Here is an 18,166-nt window from a genome sequence, read left to right as displayed (position 1 = left end):
TATATTAGACCTTTCTTCACACTTTGCCTCTACCAACCATAATATTGAATGGGATATGAGTCATATGCCCTACATAGAAGACAACTACCATTCCAGAACATTTCATGAAAATTACATTAAATATCTCAACAAATAAAACGTTCCACTTGCGACACGCATATTATATCATTGTATCACGCACAGTGATAACTTTATATAATTTTTAGAATTGTCGGTTAGTTTCCTAGTTTTTGTTACTTTCTATTGCTTACCAGTGTATTCCTTTGAAAATGCTGACAGATATCAGTCAGTGAAACGTTAGATATTAAACTAATATTTACTTGACTAACATACAGAATTAAGTCTTTAATCTATTAATACTAATAGTCAAGAAAAAGGTCATAATATCCAAGACTATGTCAAATTCCACTCCTTCCAGGCATTCGGTATTATTGAATTTCTTATCTTCCTGAGAAGAGGTATGTATCCATGGTACCTGTTGATGGGCCATCTAATACAGAATCTGGAAGCATATCTTTGATCCTCTGTGATGCATGTTCCAATATATTTTTTAATAAGAGGATTTTTCTGTAGTGGGATCCTTTTTGTCATATCTTCAGGAGTGAGTCCATAATGATTCCTCTCTTTCATTCGCTCAAAGGAGATAGTAGCTAGCAAATTATATCTTTCAGGGTAATTGTAGTAGTTGTGAAAAGGTGGGATTGATGTCCTTGTCAATGTGTCAACTGAAACTTTCTTTACAGTTGCTTTCTTAAAATAAGAGGGTTTAGCAGATATTCTTGCTACTGTTGTAGTATACTGCCTTTTTTTTTGCTTCCTGGTATGTTATGCATTGCTCTGTTTGTTTTTAACTTTTGTAAATCTTTTACATCTTTCCACCTTTGACATGATTGGGAATATGCCAGGTGGTCACCCTCGCAGTTAGAGCATTTTGGTGTTTTGCTCTTAGAGTCTTTATTTTCATGTTGAATACTGCCACTTCAGGCACAGATGACAAAGCCATGAGGCAATTTGAGAATGATCATATTTCTGACATTTGAAGCAACATAAGGGCTTTTGGATATAGAGCCATACTGAAAAAGTTGAGATATCCAGATATCCTGCTTTGACAGACGATGGTGGTTTCTGATTTGATAATGGTAAGGATAATGTTTCAAGTGGGAACCAGATGCTCATCCCTACGTATCACTATTCTTCTTATGGCTACCACTCCTTGGTCCTTGAGTTTGAAACATATTGCTTCATCAGGAACATCAAGGAGGTCCCACTTAGATCTAGAAAAGTTTAAAGTTTTGTGGATGGTAACCATAATCAGTATTCCTCTGATAGATGTTGCATGGAGTAATTTTTCTGATTATGCTGCTGTAGCTGATTCAATAAGGATATCTCCTGAACGCAGTTTCTTTACATTTTTTGGAGTTCCTGTCAACCCTTCCAAACCCATCTGAATGAAGAAAAGTGCTATTTTTCCAACTGGATATTCACCTGTTGAGTGTATGATTAGGAATAGTGGTGTATTTGTTGCAGTCTCGATTTTTTGTTTCTTACTATGATTCTATGGTTTTTCTCTACCTGGATGGGGCTTGCTGAGACCCTTGATAAACAAGAGGATGAAAAAGTGTTCATTCTCCATGGAAGAACTGGATTCAGCACCAGAGCTACCCACCACCATAGTCACAAATGGATGCCCACTCACTGGCAAGCAATGACTGTGCTTGGGAGTGAAATGCCAGGGCTACCTCAGACCCTATATGAGCACCACAGCAAGCCTTGGTGTGTGTGTCCCTGGACCAAGGGGAAGGAGACTTACTGCAACACCCTGACCCTTGCAGGCAAGCCTACTAGCCGACTGATCCTGTCCAGGTGATCCAAGACTGCCTGTCTTGCCAAAGTATTGCAAGACTACCAGGATTCCTCTTTCTGGATGTTCATGGATCACATTGTGGCAAACATAGCAGAAGCGTTACATCCAAGTGATGGTGGTTTGAAACATAGAAGAGCGAGAGAGAGTAAGAAAGACTTGGGAAAAGTAGAGCAAAGAACAAGGGAAGAAAAGCATAGACAAAGAATAAGAATAAAAAGAGCCAGTACCTAACTGGGAGTGACCATGCTATGAACAGTATGTTTTACCCTTGCTATATCATTTAAATTTGAAGTCAAGTATGCCCCTAGGTAATTAAAACCATTAACTTGTTTTATGATTTCCTGATTAAGTGTTATCCGGGTATCTTCCAATTTTCATCATCTTATTTTATTTGAATATATACTAATATTATAATTTCTGCAGGTTTCTTGTAATTTTGCAGCTGGCATTGGAGATTTGATTTGTTATCTGTTATAATTACTACACTGACTGCATATACATGTCATTGGTCTACCAGTTTACTATAAGGAAAACCAACTGAAACCAAATCCCAGTAAAACCCATAAAGACAGCAGCTAAAACTCAAACACGTAATAATATTCTGTGCCAATTAACATCATCTCGGTGGGATGCAAATCCACAAGTACTGCGTGCCTCTGCACTGGCACTCTGCTTTTCGACAGCCGATTATGCTAGCTCTATTTGAGAAAGATCATCACATGTCAAAAATTATTGATAAGGTTCTTAATGAAACATGTCGACGCATCACCAGCTGCCCTTAAGCCTACAAAAATTGACCACCTATACTCATTGTCTGGTATTGCACCTCCTGACATCAGAAGGACTACACAGAGTAGATCTGAGCGGAAACAACAACTAAATGATGAACAGTTTCCTTTGTATGGACATGTTGCAGTACATAAGAAGCTAAGATCAAGGAAAAGTTTTATTCACTCAGTGGAACCATTGGTTGATTCCATAAAAGCTATAAGGTCAACAATGTGGCAAAAACAATCTCCAGAAGCTCTGAACTTAAACGAATCTCTTCCTTCTGGCTTACATCTTGAGTGGCAAAGATGGAAGACATTGAATAGACTTCGTTCTGGAATGGGCAGATCAAAGCAGAATATGGCCAGATGGAGTTACACAGACAATGACAGCTGCTCATGTGGTGAAACATAAACCATGGATCATCTTCTGCAATGCTGCTTAATAGACATTAATAATATATGTACCCGAGAAGATTTAATGCAGTGTAATGAAACAGCTTTAAAGTATATTAGTCACTGGATGAGTAAAATTTGACATTTTATGTTTTTGCTTAATATTTCATGCAAGTGGCATTTTTGTCTTTTAATCCCTATTCTTTTAATGTCTATTTCTTTAAATATATGCGTTTAATCATTTATATGTATGCTCTTACATTTTCTGTAGTTCGTACACGAAATAAATAAAAAAATTGGTCTACCATTCACTTTTACTCCTTTTATCGAGGACAAGGCATCTTTAATAATTTCTTGAATGAAAATGTTACAAAGGCATGGGAAGAGTGGATATTCTTGCATAACTCTTAGTTTGATTTCTTGTCTTCAGTGCATGTTTTTCTTTGTTAATATTTGAATAAGTTTTTCTCTATTGACAGAATCAAATGTTTGTTTAAAATCCACGAAACAGCAATAGAGGTCTTGCGGTTTCAGCTAAAGTATGAAGAGTAAATATATGATCAATGATTGACCTGTTTTATCAAAATACACTTTAGTTGCATATATTTGTACTTGTATAGTGGACAATAGAATGAGCTCATCCATAAATTTGTTTTTGGACATGAATGAACTGCAAAGTGTTACTATTTGATTCCATGTGCTCAACTGTCTTCAATAATGGAAAATAATTTAAAATCTCACTTAGTTTGTGTCAACACATGCAGTGGTGCAACTCTTATGATGGGTTATAAAACTAGGGTTACCAAACTAATGAAAGAAAGATTCCCTTTGTTAAATTTGTGGTACTGCACCAATTAGAACTATCAATTGGTGATACTGTGAAATTGCAGGCATTAATAGATTTAAAGCATTTATTGAAAAACTAAGTCATGTAATACATGTTTTCAATTCCTCTATCATTTTTTGGTGACAAACTTGATATTAAACTATTAAAAATTAGAAGAATTTTGAACACATGATGGACAGTATCAACTTTCTGCTCTGTTTTGGAATAACTATGAGGCATTTGTTAATAATCATTTTCAAGTGGAAGATGCACATATTTATATTAGACTTAGGTTTAATGACAGCTACTGTGTCTACATAATTAGTTTAACATAAACCAAAATAATCACCTAACATTTTGACCTTCATATCAAGGTGATCATCTGGAGTACATACACAAATACAAAAAACCAGCTACATTACAATACATACAGTATGCTAAAATCACACTCATTTGGTCAACCATTTTTCCTCACCAGAGGTCAGGAGGCCAGTAGTGTTAATGGCTGACCAAATTTGTGTGACTTTAGCATACTAGTGTATTGTAACGTAGCTTGTTTCTTTGTATTTATGTGTATATTCCAGATGATGACCTTTATATGAAGGTCAAAATCAGGTAATTATTTTGGTTTATATTAAATTGAAGTTATTACTATAACAGGTAATTGTCTCCATAATGTATTAAAATGGGTAAGGAAAGTCGGCATACTGTGCTGGATGAGAACTTAAAACATTTTTATAAAAATTTATCATACACATATTACTTATTTTTTATATGCTTGTACAATAAATGTGTGCTCAATAAACTGTTATATATTCTTCTAAAAACATTATCACATTATAAAGTTACAATAATAATCATTTTTTTTTAGCTTTCTTCTCTCAATTTTTCCTGCTAGAAAAGAGCAGATATTGGCATTCCCCCCCCCCCCCCATTTTTTAAATACAAAAAACTGTATATACCATATCTGTATATACCATATATACCATATCTGTATATACCATATATACCATAAAAACTGTATATACCATATATACCATATCTCTATCTTACATCAAAGGCACAACTGATAGATTGGCTATCTGAAATAACACAGGATTAGTGAAGTCAACACGTCAGTAAACAAAGTTTCTATCTTCCTGAGGCAGATCAAAGACTACAAGGATCTTCTTCGTGTTTACAGTATTTCCAACAGTTGAGATTGCTGACTTCCGCTTTTTACTTGCCAGGCTGTCTTAGCCAGACAACCAAAAAGTGGATTAGCACAATAAGCCTTAGAAAGAGAGTGCTTCATAAGCTGAGGGAAAAACAAGTTACTAAACAAATTGCACTTCTAACTTTTTTGGAAAATCTCAAGTATTACATTCTAAATAATTGCATAGAACCGATGGTGGTATTCTACACATAATCTGGAGCACTTTATTTTCTCTCGATGTTAACTGCAGACAGCTACACATGGCTTAACTGTTGCATCTAGCTTCCATGAATATGACTTGCTCTACAGGTCTTTGTTGAGAGTGCACCATTTGTGACTAGATAATGCTGGCCTGAACTGGCAAAACAACTGTTTGTAAATATTTTATTTAGTTAAAAAAAAAAGTTTTCATTCTTACTATATGCAGTAGTAGTTCTACCAGAACTACTACTACTACATAAAACCATAACTTCAATTTTATGTGCAGTAGCGAACAAATTAATCTAAAATACAGTTTAAAGAAAACTTTTAATTTTGTATAAAAATAAGTATAAAAATTAAATTCCAACTTTACCTAATAATTTATATGTGCTCCTCTGGTCCTAATAAGTTCATTAATTCACTTAGGCATGGACTAGAACACATATTTCTTATTTCTGTATCTCAAAACCATAGTTTTATAGATTGTACAGCAATCCCTCGATTAATGCGCCTAATGCGTCCTTTAAAAACAGGTGCATTAATTGAAAATGCACTAATCGAATATAATAACCTATGGGAAAAATGTATAATTCGTTCTTCAGATTTCTTTTTGACCCTTAATTTTTTTTTATAAAAGAAATAGGGTATGTCTGAGTGCCTAGTTAAAGAAAACCATGAAGCTGAAAGAAAATAAAACACACTCAGAATATAAATTTATTATTCTGCTTCTTAACAAAGAATTGAGCTAACGTGGAGTGGCTGGCATTCTGTTTCTTTTTGTCATACAACTGATGGTATGGCCCTATTGCCTCTTCTGCAAATTTTACTGGTTCTCTCTTCACCAGGGTCAGTCTCTAAGCATCGCTGCTTAAAAACTTGGATTGTACGAAAACTATTTTAAAATTGTTTCTGTGAAACCTCTTTGGGCTTGTCAGTGATTAAATTTTCTTCATATTCTTTAGGATCTTCCCGCTGTGCATCTAAATTTAGCAGGTCGGAATCACTCAACTTCTCAGAATGAGATTTAATTAACTTACATTCATTTGAAAAGCCTCTAAAATCATTTCCACAATGTGCAAGAATGTGCTTCCAAATGGCTCGCATATTTCTAGCAGTAATTTCATTCGACTTTGCAAAAGTCGAATGAAATTAGACTTTTGCAAAGTCGAATTTCATTCGACTTCAAATGAAATTCGGCTTTATAACCAGGCTGAGATTTCTCTGATTTGACTAGAAAAGTCTTGGAAGGCATTCGCTTCCAAAAAAAAGGCCGGTTTCATTGACATTAAATGTGTTGATCACAAGTCCCCTTTTTACACAATTTTCTTCAAAATCTCTGGATATCTCCTTATTTGCACTTGCAACTTTGCTGTGATTAGAACATTATGTAGGCTATTTCTCTTTTTGAAACGCTAAAATCACCCAGCACTAACATGGAATTCTTCTTCTTTTCCATCATTGATAGCCCTTTTTTCCAGGTTACAAGGAGACTTGATTTAATAAGGCCAGTGTTTAGCGGGATCCGTTTTTGGTTACAATCTCCAATCCATGTAAAAAGAAGTCTCTCTAATTCAATCATTATAATACTTTGATTTTCAGTGCATGTATGATGAACTTGAAGCAGCCTTACCTTTCTCTTTGTATTCAGCAGTTGATTCACCCATTTTTGTGTTCTTATCCTATCTTTGCTTTGGACTCGCCTTGTTCATTTTTCTTTATTTTTCGAATTTTTCTTCCAATCAAATTACTTTGAAATCATTTTAACACTTCTATATTTTGCTCACTAATTCTTTTACTCATGATTAAAGGTTAGGAAAATAATTTAAAATAAAAAAGTAAGAAAAGAATTGCACAAGATATGATCAGCAATCTGCTTTACATAGCATTTTGCTGATCAGATCACAACATAAATTTTGGCAGTAAATTTGGAACATAGTGCACATGGAAACAGTGTAGTATGCCATTAAAAAATAACTTTGTAAAATAGTTAGCCATAAAAAATGTATAGATTGAAAATTTTTAAAATCTGTAACATAGATGTAATTTAAGATGTATATAGACGCACTAATCGAATTTGGGTACTGTAAAAAAATGACACACTAATTGAAAATGCACTAATTGGGGGCATATTAATCGAGGGATTGCTGTATTACGTTATCCTTTGCATCACAATTTAATTTTCCAAGTCTCTTTTTCACTATGGCCCACAAATTTTTTATTGGGTTAAATGTCAGGAAAGTCAACTGGCCACTGAAGCAATTGAATGTTGTGATTTTTGAGGAACACTTTCACTTTTTTTGAAGTGTGGCATGGAGCACGATCCTGTTGGAAGATGAGTTGTCTTTCGGGACCTGTGGGACCACTCTTTTCTCCAATATTTTTATGTATTGCTCACTTTTCATCATACCATCAACAGGTACAAGTGATCCTGGACTGTCATGTGTAAAACAACCCCAGAACATCTTTTTAGCTGGATGTTTAAGAGCTTGTTGAAAGTGGGTGGGAGAAGTCTTTCCAGCCACTGATTTGCGAACACAGGGTACTCTGTCTTTGGACAAAGAAATGACTCTTGTCTGAGAATATGACCTTCTTCCACTTCTCAGCAGTCCAATCTTTGTACACCTTTGCCCACTGGAGCCTCTTTTTCTGCATAGTTTCCAATAATCTTTGACAGACTGTCATATCAGAAGCATTAATTCCACTAGTTGTCAAGTTTCTATTTAAGTCTACAACGGACAATCTTGGATTCATTTTATTTTTCCTAACCAGTAAATGATCATGAGTAAATAATTTTCCTTTTTTGCTCACGTTTTCCTTTTCTGTTAGGAAAAAAGGGTACCTGTCTCCCTAAACCTCTTTAAAATTGCATTAACAGAACCCAAATCAACACCATACTCACTGGCAATTTGTCTTTGAGTCATGGATGTGTGTGTGCTGAGAAAGAGCACATATTTTTGAATGCTTTCTTGGAGATTTATCCATTTTATAGCTACAAAAAATGAATAAAATACTACGAATGTCAACTTGTTTACACTATTAAAAATGCACAACACTATTAATAAACATCGCAGAGACAGTTAAACACACAGCACTCCACCAAAATATTGAACTAAAACCAAAATGATTGTGAAGTGAAACAAAAACCAACTCAAACCAAAAACTTGATGAAAATTCGGCTTGTTCGTATTTGTTTGTTACTGTAATTTCAAGCATAAGCACAAGCCCAGTTTTTTTTAATGAAGGCATAGCGCTTAGTTTATATATATACTATACATAATTTCCTAAACTCATGAATGAATTATAGGTTTATACACTTTAAACTGTATTATGTGTTTAAGAAAAATCAGTATGGCATAATGTCTTAGTTCAAAACATGGATTTTAGGTTAATTTACTTTAATATAGAATTTTAATATATAATTTCCTATTAACACACACACACACACACACACACATACACACATATATTTATAAGATTAAAATTTAACTGACTAGAACCCGAGAAAGTATAACAAAAACCTTTAATAAATCACGACTAGTTTCATCGGTATTCTGACTTCTTCAGGTGAGTAAGAAATAACATGACTTATAAAAATAACAAGGTAAAAAACATGGACTTTCTAGCTTAATAAAAAGAAACAGAATAGTAACAGTCATATTTGAAAAGGTGACCATGTGCTACTGTTGGCATGAGTAGAATGTGTGTGACAGCTAATTTTAGAGCGCCAGTATTGGATTACTGCGCTATGTGAATCAAGCAAATTCTAGCTTAGATTGTTGTTCATGTGTGAAGGGTCCAGAATTATTTCTTTTGATTCCATAATACATCTTTCAAATTCATCCTTATATATATATAAATTGGTTGTGCAGTTCCAATCAACTTGGTGCTACCGTTCTTCGAGGTTAGAGTTTGTGGAGAAGAGCACATGGCTGGAAAGGGCACTCACTCATGTTCTACTGTAGGAGATGTCACGTCTATGTTCCTCAAGACGAAGGGAAATAGATTTATCTGTCTGGCCAAAATAAGGTCGACCACAGTCGCACATAACTTTATAAACACCAGGAAAATGCAGTTGGTTGTGTTTTGGTCGACTCAGAAAAGAACGAAGTTTTGGCAGAGTAGTATAGTCGGTCTTTATGTTGAATTTCTTCATAATCCTAGATAGTTTTGGGGTAAGAGAGCTGATAAATGGTAACTGTATACGAGTGATAGGGTTGGATTCATCTTCTAGTCGAGGTTGTTGGCATGGCTCAAATGTTTAGTGATGTTACGAGATGAATATCCATTATTTAAAAAGGTGTTTTTCAGGAGGTTAAGCTCTGTTTGTAGGTCTTCTTCTGTGGAAGTGAGACATCTTGCTCGATGGGCAAGGGTGGAGATGATGCTCAGTTTCTGAGGAGGGAAGTGATGAGAACGGCCATGCAGTGTGGATGGTTTTCCGAAAAATTGAAAATTTAACAGTCAGGTGATCTACTGATCTTAAGATATAAGAAGGGGAGAACGCCGTTAATCTCTAGTCTGAAGTGAATTTAATGTTCTGATGTTGATTATTTAAATAGGTTAGGAAGTTTTGAAGTTCCTCCAAACCATGTTCCCAGATAAGGAAGATGTCATCAATGTAACGTAACCACAGTTTGGGTTTTAAAGTTGGCTATAGAAATAGCCCTCTCTTCAAAATCTTCTAAAAAAATGTTAGCTAAGACTGGGGATAGAGGGCTGCCCATAGCTAACCCGCTGGTTTGTTTATATATTTTATCCTCATAGCAGAAATAGCTGGAATTGATGCAGTGAGCTAGAAGAGCAAATATTTTTTTTTAGAGACCTTGTCCTTAAGAAGAGTCAGAACTTCATCTGTAGGTACATTCATAAAAAGAGACACAATGTCAAAACTAACCATTCTGTCAGAGTCTATGAGATTTAAATTTTTAATTTTTGAGATAAAATCTTCAGAGTTTTTGATGAAGGAGGAGGTATTGCCAACTAAATGTTTTAAAGAAGCTGCAAGATATTTAGACAGATTGTATGTGAGTGAGTCAATACCTTCCACAATAGGTCTTAGAGGAGTGTCAGCCTTGTGGATCTTAGGCAGGCCGTACAAACGAGGAATAAGGGGATGGAGAGAGCGAAGAGATAGTTTTGTGTGTGTCTAGGAAGTTCAGAAGTAGATTTTAGAAGATTGTTTGTACGGTTATGAAGTTCTCTTGTGGGATCACTTTCTAAAATAGAATAGGTATCAGAACTTAATAAGTTGTTAATCTTTGAACGATAGTCAGATTTGTCTAAGATTACAGTTGCATTCCCTTTATCAGCAGGTAAAATAATAATGTCATTGTTGTTACAAAGCTGGTGGATTGCTTTTCTTTCTGTCGGAGATAGATTATCTGTAGGACGATGGCTGTTGTTTATAGTAAAGACATCGATCCTAAGTAGATTCACAGTTTGTTTTGGTAACTGCGCAGCTGCCTTTTCAACTTTTGTAAGAAAGAGTTCCTTAGAAATGGAGGTCAGAGAAGGAAGGAAGTTAAGACCCTTAGAGAGTATGCTAAGTTCTGCAGGAGAAAGAGTGTGTGAGGATTTGTTAATCACAACATTTTTTAGATTTTGTGAATTGATATGGAGTTGTTGGAGAGTTTGCTACTATTTAAGTTGGTTGAATTTTCTGATAAGAATTAATTTGTTGGAGAGTTGCGATCTAGAAGCACGGAGAGAGAGAGAGAGAGCTCATGTTTTTAATATCAATCCAGGACCTGTTATCTAAAGATGAACTTAAGATATTTTCAAAAGAATCTCTTTTACAAAACAAAGAAGCTAATGGACTTGGTATCTGCGATTCTTTCATTTAATAAATCAAGTTTAGCCTTGCGGTAGATATTATAAGCACGTTTAGTGTGAATCGATTTTTTGAACTCTAAAAACTTTGGGATGACAGAGTTAAATTTGCATCTTTTCAGAAAAACTAACCTATTAATAAAAAGTCCAATTTTTACCAGAGTTTTTTCATAATCCTTGATATGATGTTGGAATACCGATGAAACTAGTCGTGATTTATTAAAGGTTTTTGTTATACTTTCTCGGGTTCTAGTCAGTTAAATTTTAATCTTATCAATGTATACATCCCGAGTTAATCCTAATTTCAACAAATTATATATATATATATATATATATATATATATATATATATTGTTATATAAAAACAAACATAAAATATGTGGTTTGGAGATTAACAGAAAAAATTGGACAAATAATTAATAACACTTAGTGTGTTTCTGAGTCTCTGTAGCTCAGTTGGTATCAACGATGTTAACTGAGTGAACCTAAGTCATTTAGATGAAATGACCTAGGTTCAAATTCCATTTAGAATGCAAAGAACCTTTATCAGGGCTTTTTAAGTTAGCCAATCTCATATGGAAGGGTCAAAGTTTTTTATTTCACAAAACAGACAAACCGGCCAGAAGAACACATGCAATTTATAGACATAACAAACAATGCAGATAGGTTTAACTGCTCTATCATAATCAGCAATTGTTTCTGAAATGTGAACATTATTTGGCTATGAAAGGCTATTAAGCCTAACATGAAAAAGAAGATGGGACTAGATATATGCGACTGTACATCCACTGGAAATTTACATAATTACACTTTTCCAATGCCAATAAAGTATTATAAATGCTAGGTAACAAGAATAATAACTGTATAACATTCCAAGAAAAACAAGGTATACTTTATCACAATGCTTCATAGAGCTTCCCATGGGAAGGAGGAATACAGAAAATAGAATCTTATTTAATTTTTTTTTTTTTTCTTATGATCATTAACCAAAAATAAAATATCTGAAAAATTGTGTCTCACCTGGATACTCGACTAGGAAGATATGTGCGTGCAAAGAAAGCAGCCTCAGGTAAACGGTCAGTCTTAATTAACACCTCCAATGCTTTCTCCTTCCTGTAAATATTGAGTATATTTGAAAACATTCTGGCTGTATTGGGAAAGGATAACACTCAATTAAAATCTACAGAAGCATTTTATATGAACTAGTTGTTTTGCCATATCTTTTTAATCATTAAATAAAAGAACATACTTTAAAAACAAAACAAAAAAAGTTCAGAAACAATGTAAAAACTTAGGCCTTCCACATAAAATGTGAATGCTTTCTGCAGGTTTTCAGCATTTATTGCAATCTCTTGTGTACAAAATAGCTTGAATTAAAAACTCCAACATGTTCCAGTTTAAATTCCTGAAAACCAGAAAATAAATAGAATGCTTATGAATATGTGCTGATTAAAGATGTTTAATCATCTCAATGCCTTTGAGAACAATAGAAATTTGATAATTAAAATTACAAAGCAGTATTTTATAATATAGTCACCAAATCATCATCAGGATGCATTAAACTTGCACAAAAGCACACTTAATTTAGCGAAGAGCACTAACATTAAGTTTGAGCAATAACGAATGTCTTCACAATGTACTTCTAGCCACCAATAAGAATAGTGATGGTTTTGCATTGAGCGAGACCACTATACTTATTTGCCACTTAAGGCAGTAAAATTCATGGGTGCCATGACTGTGAATGATTTCAAATCAAAGTATGATAGATACTACACAAATGTTCTTGACATGATGTTTAGGGCCTCCCTCGATGAGTCTAAGGACTCCTTGGAGTTTCCTGTAATAATAACAATAATATTTCCACAGAACATTTCTGTCTGCCTGAGATTCATTTTCTATTCTACTGTTTAGGTTTCTACAACAAGAACCTCTATTCTACAACAAGAACCAGCTTTGCCTTATTCTTTATGTCAGCTGTCCACTCTAATGACCTACAAAATTAATTTATGTCTTCTCTACCATAACTATCTGTGGAACTACAAGCACAAACAAATCTCACTGTCCAACTTCTTATTCAAGAGGTTCACCATCACATTTAATATTAACTAGTACAGTTACTCCTTTCTTTAACAGTTCTCAATTTTAAAGCATCATCTTGAGTGCTTTTGTCTTCTTCATTTCAGTAGTATTAAGTATGTCAAACATTTCTGTAACTCTGCTATGAGACATTCACAATCAACAAATTAAAAATTCTAGTGATTGTGAATTTGTTTCAGAAGCTGGCTTTTCACTGTTCACCTTGGTATCTCAATGAAAACAGCAATGGCTTTATTTAACAGAGTGATGCCAGTCAGCATGGCATTTAATGATGTTGTTGCACCATTAATATGTTACATAAGCCAAGACAGAGACAATTTGGTCAGCTAAGTCCCAAATTGTGAACCCATTCTCATGTGTTTGGTGTCAAAGTGAATCCCTAGTGACGGGAAGGTCAGTAATGGTCCAAGTGGATCCGTAGTAATGGAGGGTAATTATGGACAGTGGATAAGAAATTTCTGATTTTCTGCATTCCTTATTCACTTATTGATGGGGGGAATCCATCCAATTTAAACTGGCTTTAATCCTTAAGCAACCCATCCATCCACATATATACGAGGGTGGTTCCATATGTATTAAGCCTGACTAACTTTTGCTTCACAACAATGCTCCAGTCCATACAGCTATTGCTGTGAAGTCTGCAGTGAAGGACTGTGGCTTTCAGAAGATCGAGAAGAGGTAGTAGTCACCTGGGCTGTAGTGTGGGTGTTCGATCTCCTGAAAGCCACAGTCCTTCACAACAATAGCTGTATGGACTGGAGCATTGTTGTGAAGCAGGTGAACACCATGACTTATAATTCCTCGTCTCTTCTCCTTTATGGCATTGCACAGTTTGTGTAGGAGTGAAGCATAATATTCTGCATTCACAGTGGTATTCCTTTCCTTGAAGTCAATCAAGAGAATTCCCAGCAATCCCAAACAATTGTTGCCATGATCTTCTTGGTTTTTCTAAGCAGTGCTTCTCCTGGTTTGTTCCATTCCATTCGATGAATTCTCTTTTGGAAAGAGGATCATAATAAATGACTATGGTTTCATCCCCAGTGAAAATGGATTCAAGCACTTCTCTCTAATTTCCTAGGTAAAGCTCTAAAAACTTTCAGGAACAGGTCACACGATGCTCCTTCTGAACTGAAGAGAGAAGTCGGGGTAACCACCTTGCACTGACTATGAAGGTGGAATATGAAGAAGCTTCCCCATAAACACCATCCAATTGCTGTTTGATATCATGTGGAGAAAGCCCTTCTTTGGTAAAAAAACTATCACAGCATGGTACTCAATTTTTAACATTACAGCCACTTAGCGTGCCACATGTTAGTCAAATGAGTGCTCCAACTGAATGACGCAGGTAGAGAGTTGAAACTGGTAAACTGAGCTCCCCATAAATGGTGCTATTTGTCACGCAGAGTGTTTTAAAATTGGCACGAATTTTGTATGTCAGGCCAAAAACTTTTGGAACCTACCTTGTATATGTATGATTGCTCTGTATAAAATACCTTAATCATGAAGAAACTTTACGTGTAAACTTTTTGTTACATTCGGGTCAAAATACAGTTGACTCTCACCGTAGCATACTCAAAATGACCCCAAAGATTGCTATGGTGAATAGTTTGCTATATGAATAAATTTCCTCTATATTATTCTAGGACCTTTTTGGAAGTTTGTTATAGGGAATGAGTGTTATAACTGGGCTGCTATAGCAAGAGTCAACTTTATGCATTTTATTATGTAGAAGATAAATTTCAATGTCTGGCGAGACCACTACCCTGCTTGCTGAAGGCTTGTAGCAGCATGAAAAAAAGTTCTGTTTGGTTTCTAAAGCAGGGTTTCTGGATTATGTAAAAAATAAATAAAAAATACAGAAAATAATTTAAAAAAACTAAAAACCTCTTAGCCCACACATAATACTAATTTATAACTTTTCATGGACATGAGCCATAGAGAAAAATAATAAAAATATGATGACATTTTGCTGCTAGTTGTATGGAAAGTGGCTGTAACTATAATGCAGCAATACGTATTATTTGAAGGAAATGTGACGTCTATTATTGGATATGAAGGGGAAACGTGATAGAAGTCAACTGCCTATCTACAAGGAGCATTATCCTAAAGATACGTTATGTGCAAACTTATGCTGTGGAAAAAAAATATTAATGATAAGAATAATATATTTTATTATATGAATATATTATTATTTTTTAAATACAGAATAACATAGTAGAATGGTATTATGCTAAATGTATTAAAATTCTTAACTTACTTGCCCAGTAGAAAATATGAGAGAAAGGCAACATTGTTTTTCCCACTTTCTTCAGCACTTTTTCCTAACTTATTAACCATGGCACCATTTCCAGATGAAGTGGCAAGTAACAAAAGTCCTCCATAGTCTTGGGCATGGTGTAGACATTCCTGTGCTAAATCAAACTTGCAGCGATTCATGGCCAATTCTGCCAACTGTTTCCATTTCTGTTCACTCTGAATAAATAAAAAACAAGGGTTATATAATAGTTCACATTTTATGTTGTAGAGTTGAAGATTCCTACTACAAAAAACAACAACTGCTAATTAACATTTGCACTTCAATGTTAATTAGCAGTTCGACTGTTCCACTGTTCGACAAATATATATTATTATCAGTGTATAAAAATCATTAAAAACACAAGGAAGAATTTTACTTTTATGAATTTAGTTAATATAATGGTTTTAATTCACAATACAAAAATACTTACTATTTAATTAATAATTTGCTGATATTTCTCTGGTGTTATACCCAGCATCTTTAGAGTAGGGAAAAAAAAAAAAAAAAAAAAAAAGTCTCTCACATATACGTGAATAGTGATAATTACACTGCTTGGAAAGAAGTCAATGGACACTGTCATCTTGGCAAGGTGCATCATGCCATGTAACAAGTCACTTGTTTGTAGTCAGTACAAATTGGAGGAATATGATGCTCCCAAGTCAGTGCAACTGTATCTGGGTGAAATGGCTGTGGGAAGGGAAATGACAGAGCTTGAAAGAGAAGTTGTGATAGGATGCCATGTGGCAGGCCTATTCTGTTCAGCAAATTTTTGATAAATTGGGCCATCCCAGGTCAACAATCGGTGATTACTGAGATGGAAACACAGGGAGTCAATTGCAAGTGCTACCTGCAATGGACGACCCATCACACTCACCGAACATGACTGTAGGGTGCTACAAATATGTAAAAATTGCCATTCATTGGCTGACATGTTGAATGTGGAGTTCCGAGCATCGACTGAAACATGAATTTACACAAAAACATTCAGAACCGAGGCTCACAACATGGGTTTCCATGGTAGGACTGCAATATGCAAGTCACACATTACCCAACCAACATGCAGCATTCTCTTTACACCATTGAAGACAATGCTGCATGTTGGTTTGGGTAATGTGTGGCTTGCATATTACATTCATACCATGGAACACAGAAAGAAGCTTGGAAAGCTGTGTTATGAAGTGAGACAAATCATGTTACACCCTCTAACGAGCAGATTGACAGGTATGGGTGTGGCTCATGCCCAGTGAACATCTCTTACCAGAGTGCATAACTCCAATTATGAAATTCAGAGATGGCAGTGTGATGGTATGGTGCTGTTTTTTCCTGGTTTTGCCTCGGACCTCTGCGATGCTACAATCACTGAACTCTGAGAGATATCTGAACATTCTGTTCAATGCAATGTTTCCTATTTTGTGGTATTTCTATGGCACTGATCATTGTCTCTTTCAGCAAGACAATGCATATGCCATAAGGTTGCTACTGTAGCTGTGTGGTTGGCAGACATGAACATCACCACCCTTGACTGGCCTTCACAGAGCTATGATCTCAACCCTATGGAACATCTGTGGGATGAATTAGAGTGTTGGGTAAGGTCAAGGGATGACCACCCCACAACAGTCCAGGAGCTCATTTTATGCCTACAAAAAAGGTCCAAAATTCCCACTGATTTCTTCATATGCTTCTGTAAAGTATACCCTGTAGGATTGCTGCAGTCACTGCAGTGAAAGGAGGTCCTACATCTTATTAAGGTGGGCACTATGGCTATTTGTTCCTTACACTATGGTGACCATTTACTTCTTTCCAAGCAGAGTAGTTAACAGTGGGACCAATTTAAAATTGCAATGGATAACATAAGGAACTAAAGTCCTAACTTGTGCCATCTGTTGTTGGAAAAAAAAGAGAGAAAAAAAAAGTATTAATCTGATCTTAAAATGATTGTCTTCCAGATCTATGATAAATCGATACAGTCATACCTGAGGTTTAGGGAATGTTTTAAAGCTGGTGCTGATTCGAAAAATCAGCCTCGAACTCATGGCTTCTGTATCAAGAGATCTTCCTGTCTGTCCACAGTAACCAGATCACAAGTAAAGGACACTTCATACACTTCTGGGTGTTCATGTAAGGACAGAGTTTGTCCTTACATGAACAGATGAGGGTTGTCAATTTGATACATGGTTTAAATGTGGCAAGGAGTTGATATTTATTAAGCACTCTAGATATCTTTGCAGATGTGCCCTGAATGTATGGAATAGTAACAATTCTGTTGTGATCTCATGTATCAGGTGATGAAGAGGATTGGAAGGAGGTCATTTATATTTTTTCTATTATTTTGAGATTATAGCCACTGGCTAAAAGTGTGACACAGGTAAGTGAGTTTTCAGCAGAATCATCAGAACAGATGTGTGAGTTAGTGTTTTTAGGATACTATATTGTCGAGTTGGATGACAGCGTGGTTGTTTATGCAAATATCTTTTAGTATATGTAGGTTTTCTATACATAAAAAAAAAAAAAAAAAACCCAGAGATAATAAACCATTTGGAAGGTGTGTGACTAGTGCATCCAGGAAGGACAGCTAGTGATTAGATTGTCAATTTACCAAAAATCTGAGAGACTGTCATTTTAAGATCAAATTAATATTTGTTAATTCTCTCTTTATCCAACAACAGATGTCACCAATTAGGACTTCAGTTCCTCG

The 18,166-nt window shown here is 35.2% G+C and overlaps 1 protein-coding gene across 1 annotated transcript in view; it reads right to left on the bottom strand.

The window, feature by feature from the left end:
- beta'COP (coatomer subunit beta') overlaps positions 1-18,166 on the bottom strand; it is a 293,541-nt gene that overhangs the window by 52,410 nt on the left and 222,965 nt on the right. Inside the window, exons 16-17 of the mRNA XM_090394070.1 lie at positions 15,433-15,647; positions 12,099-12,191 (exon numbers count right to left, since the gene is read on the bottom strand). Coding sequence (XP_090250196.1) covers positions 12,099-12,191; positions 15,433-15,647 — 308 coding nt within the window. The remainder of the gene's footprint in view (positions 1-12,098; positions 12,192-15,432; positions 15,648-18,166) is intronic.

This window comes from Typopeltis vanoorti, chromosome 1 (genome assembly GCF_054136105.1).
Source record: "Typopeltis vanoorti isolate ZY-2024b chromosome 1, IOZ_Tvanoo_1.0, whole genome shotgun sequence".
In the NCBI taxonomy this organism is placed as follows: Eukaryota; Metazoa; Arthropoda; class Arachnida; order Uropygi; family Thelyphonidae; genus Typopeltis; species Typopeltis vanoorti.
The sequence above is the reverse complement of the archived record's forward strand: the minus strand, read 5'-3'. Positions and strand labels throughout refer to the sequence as shown.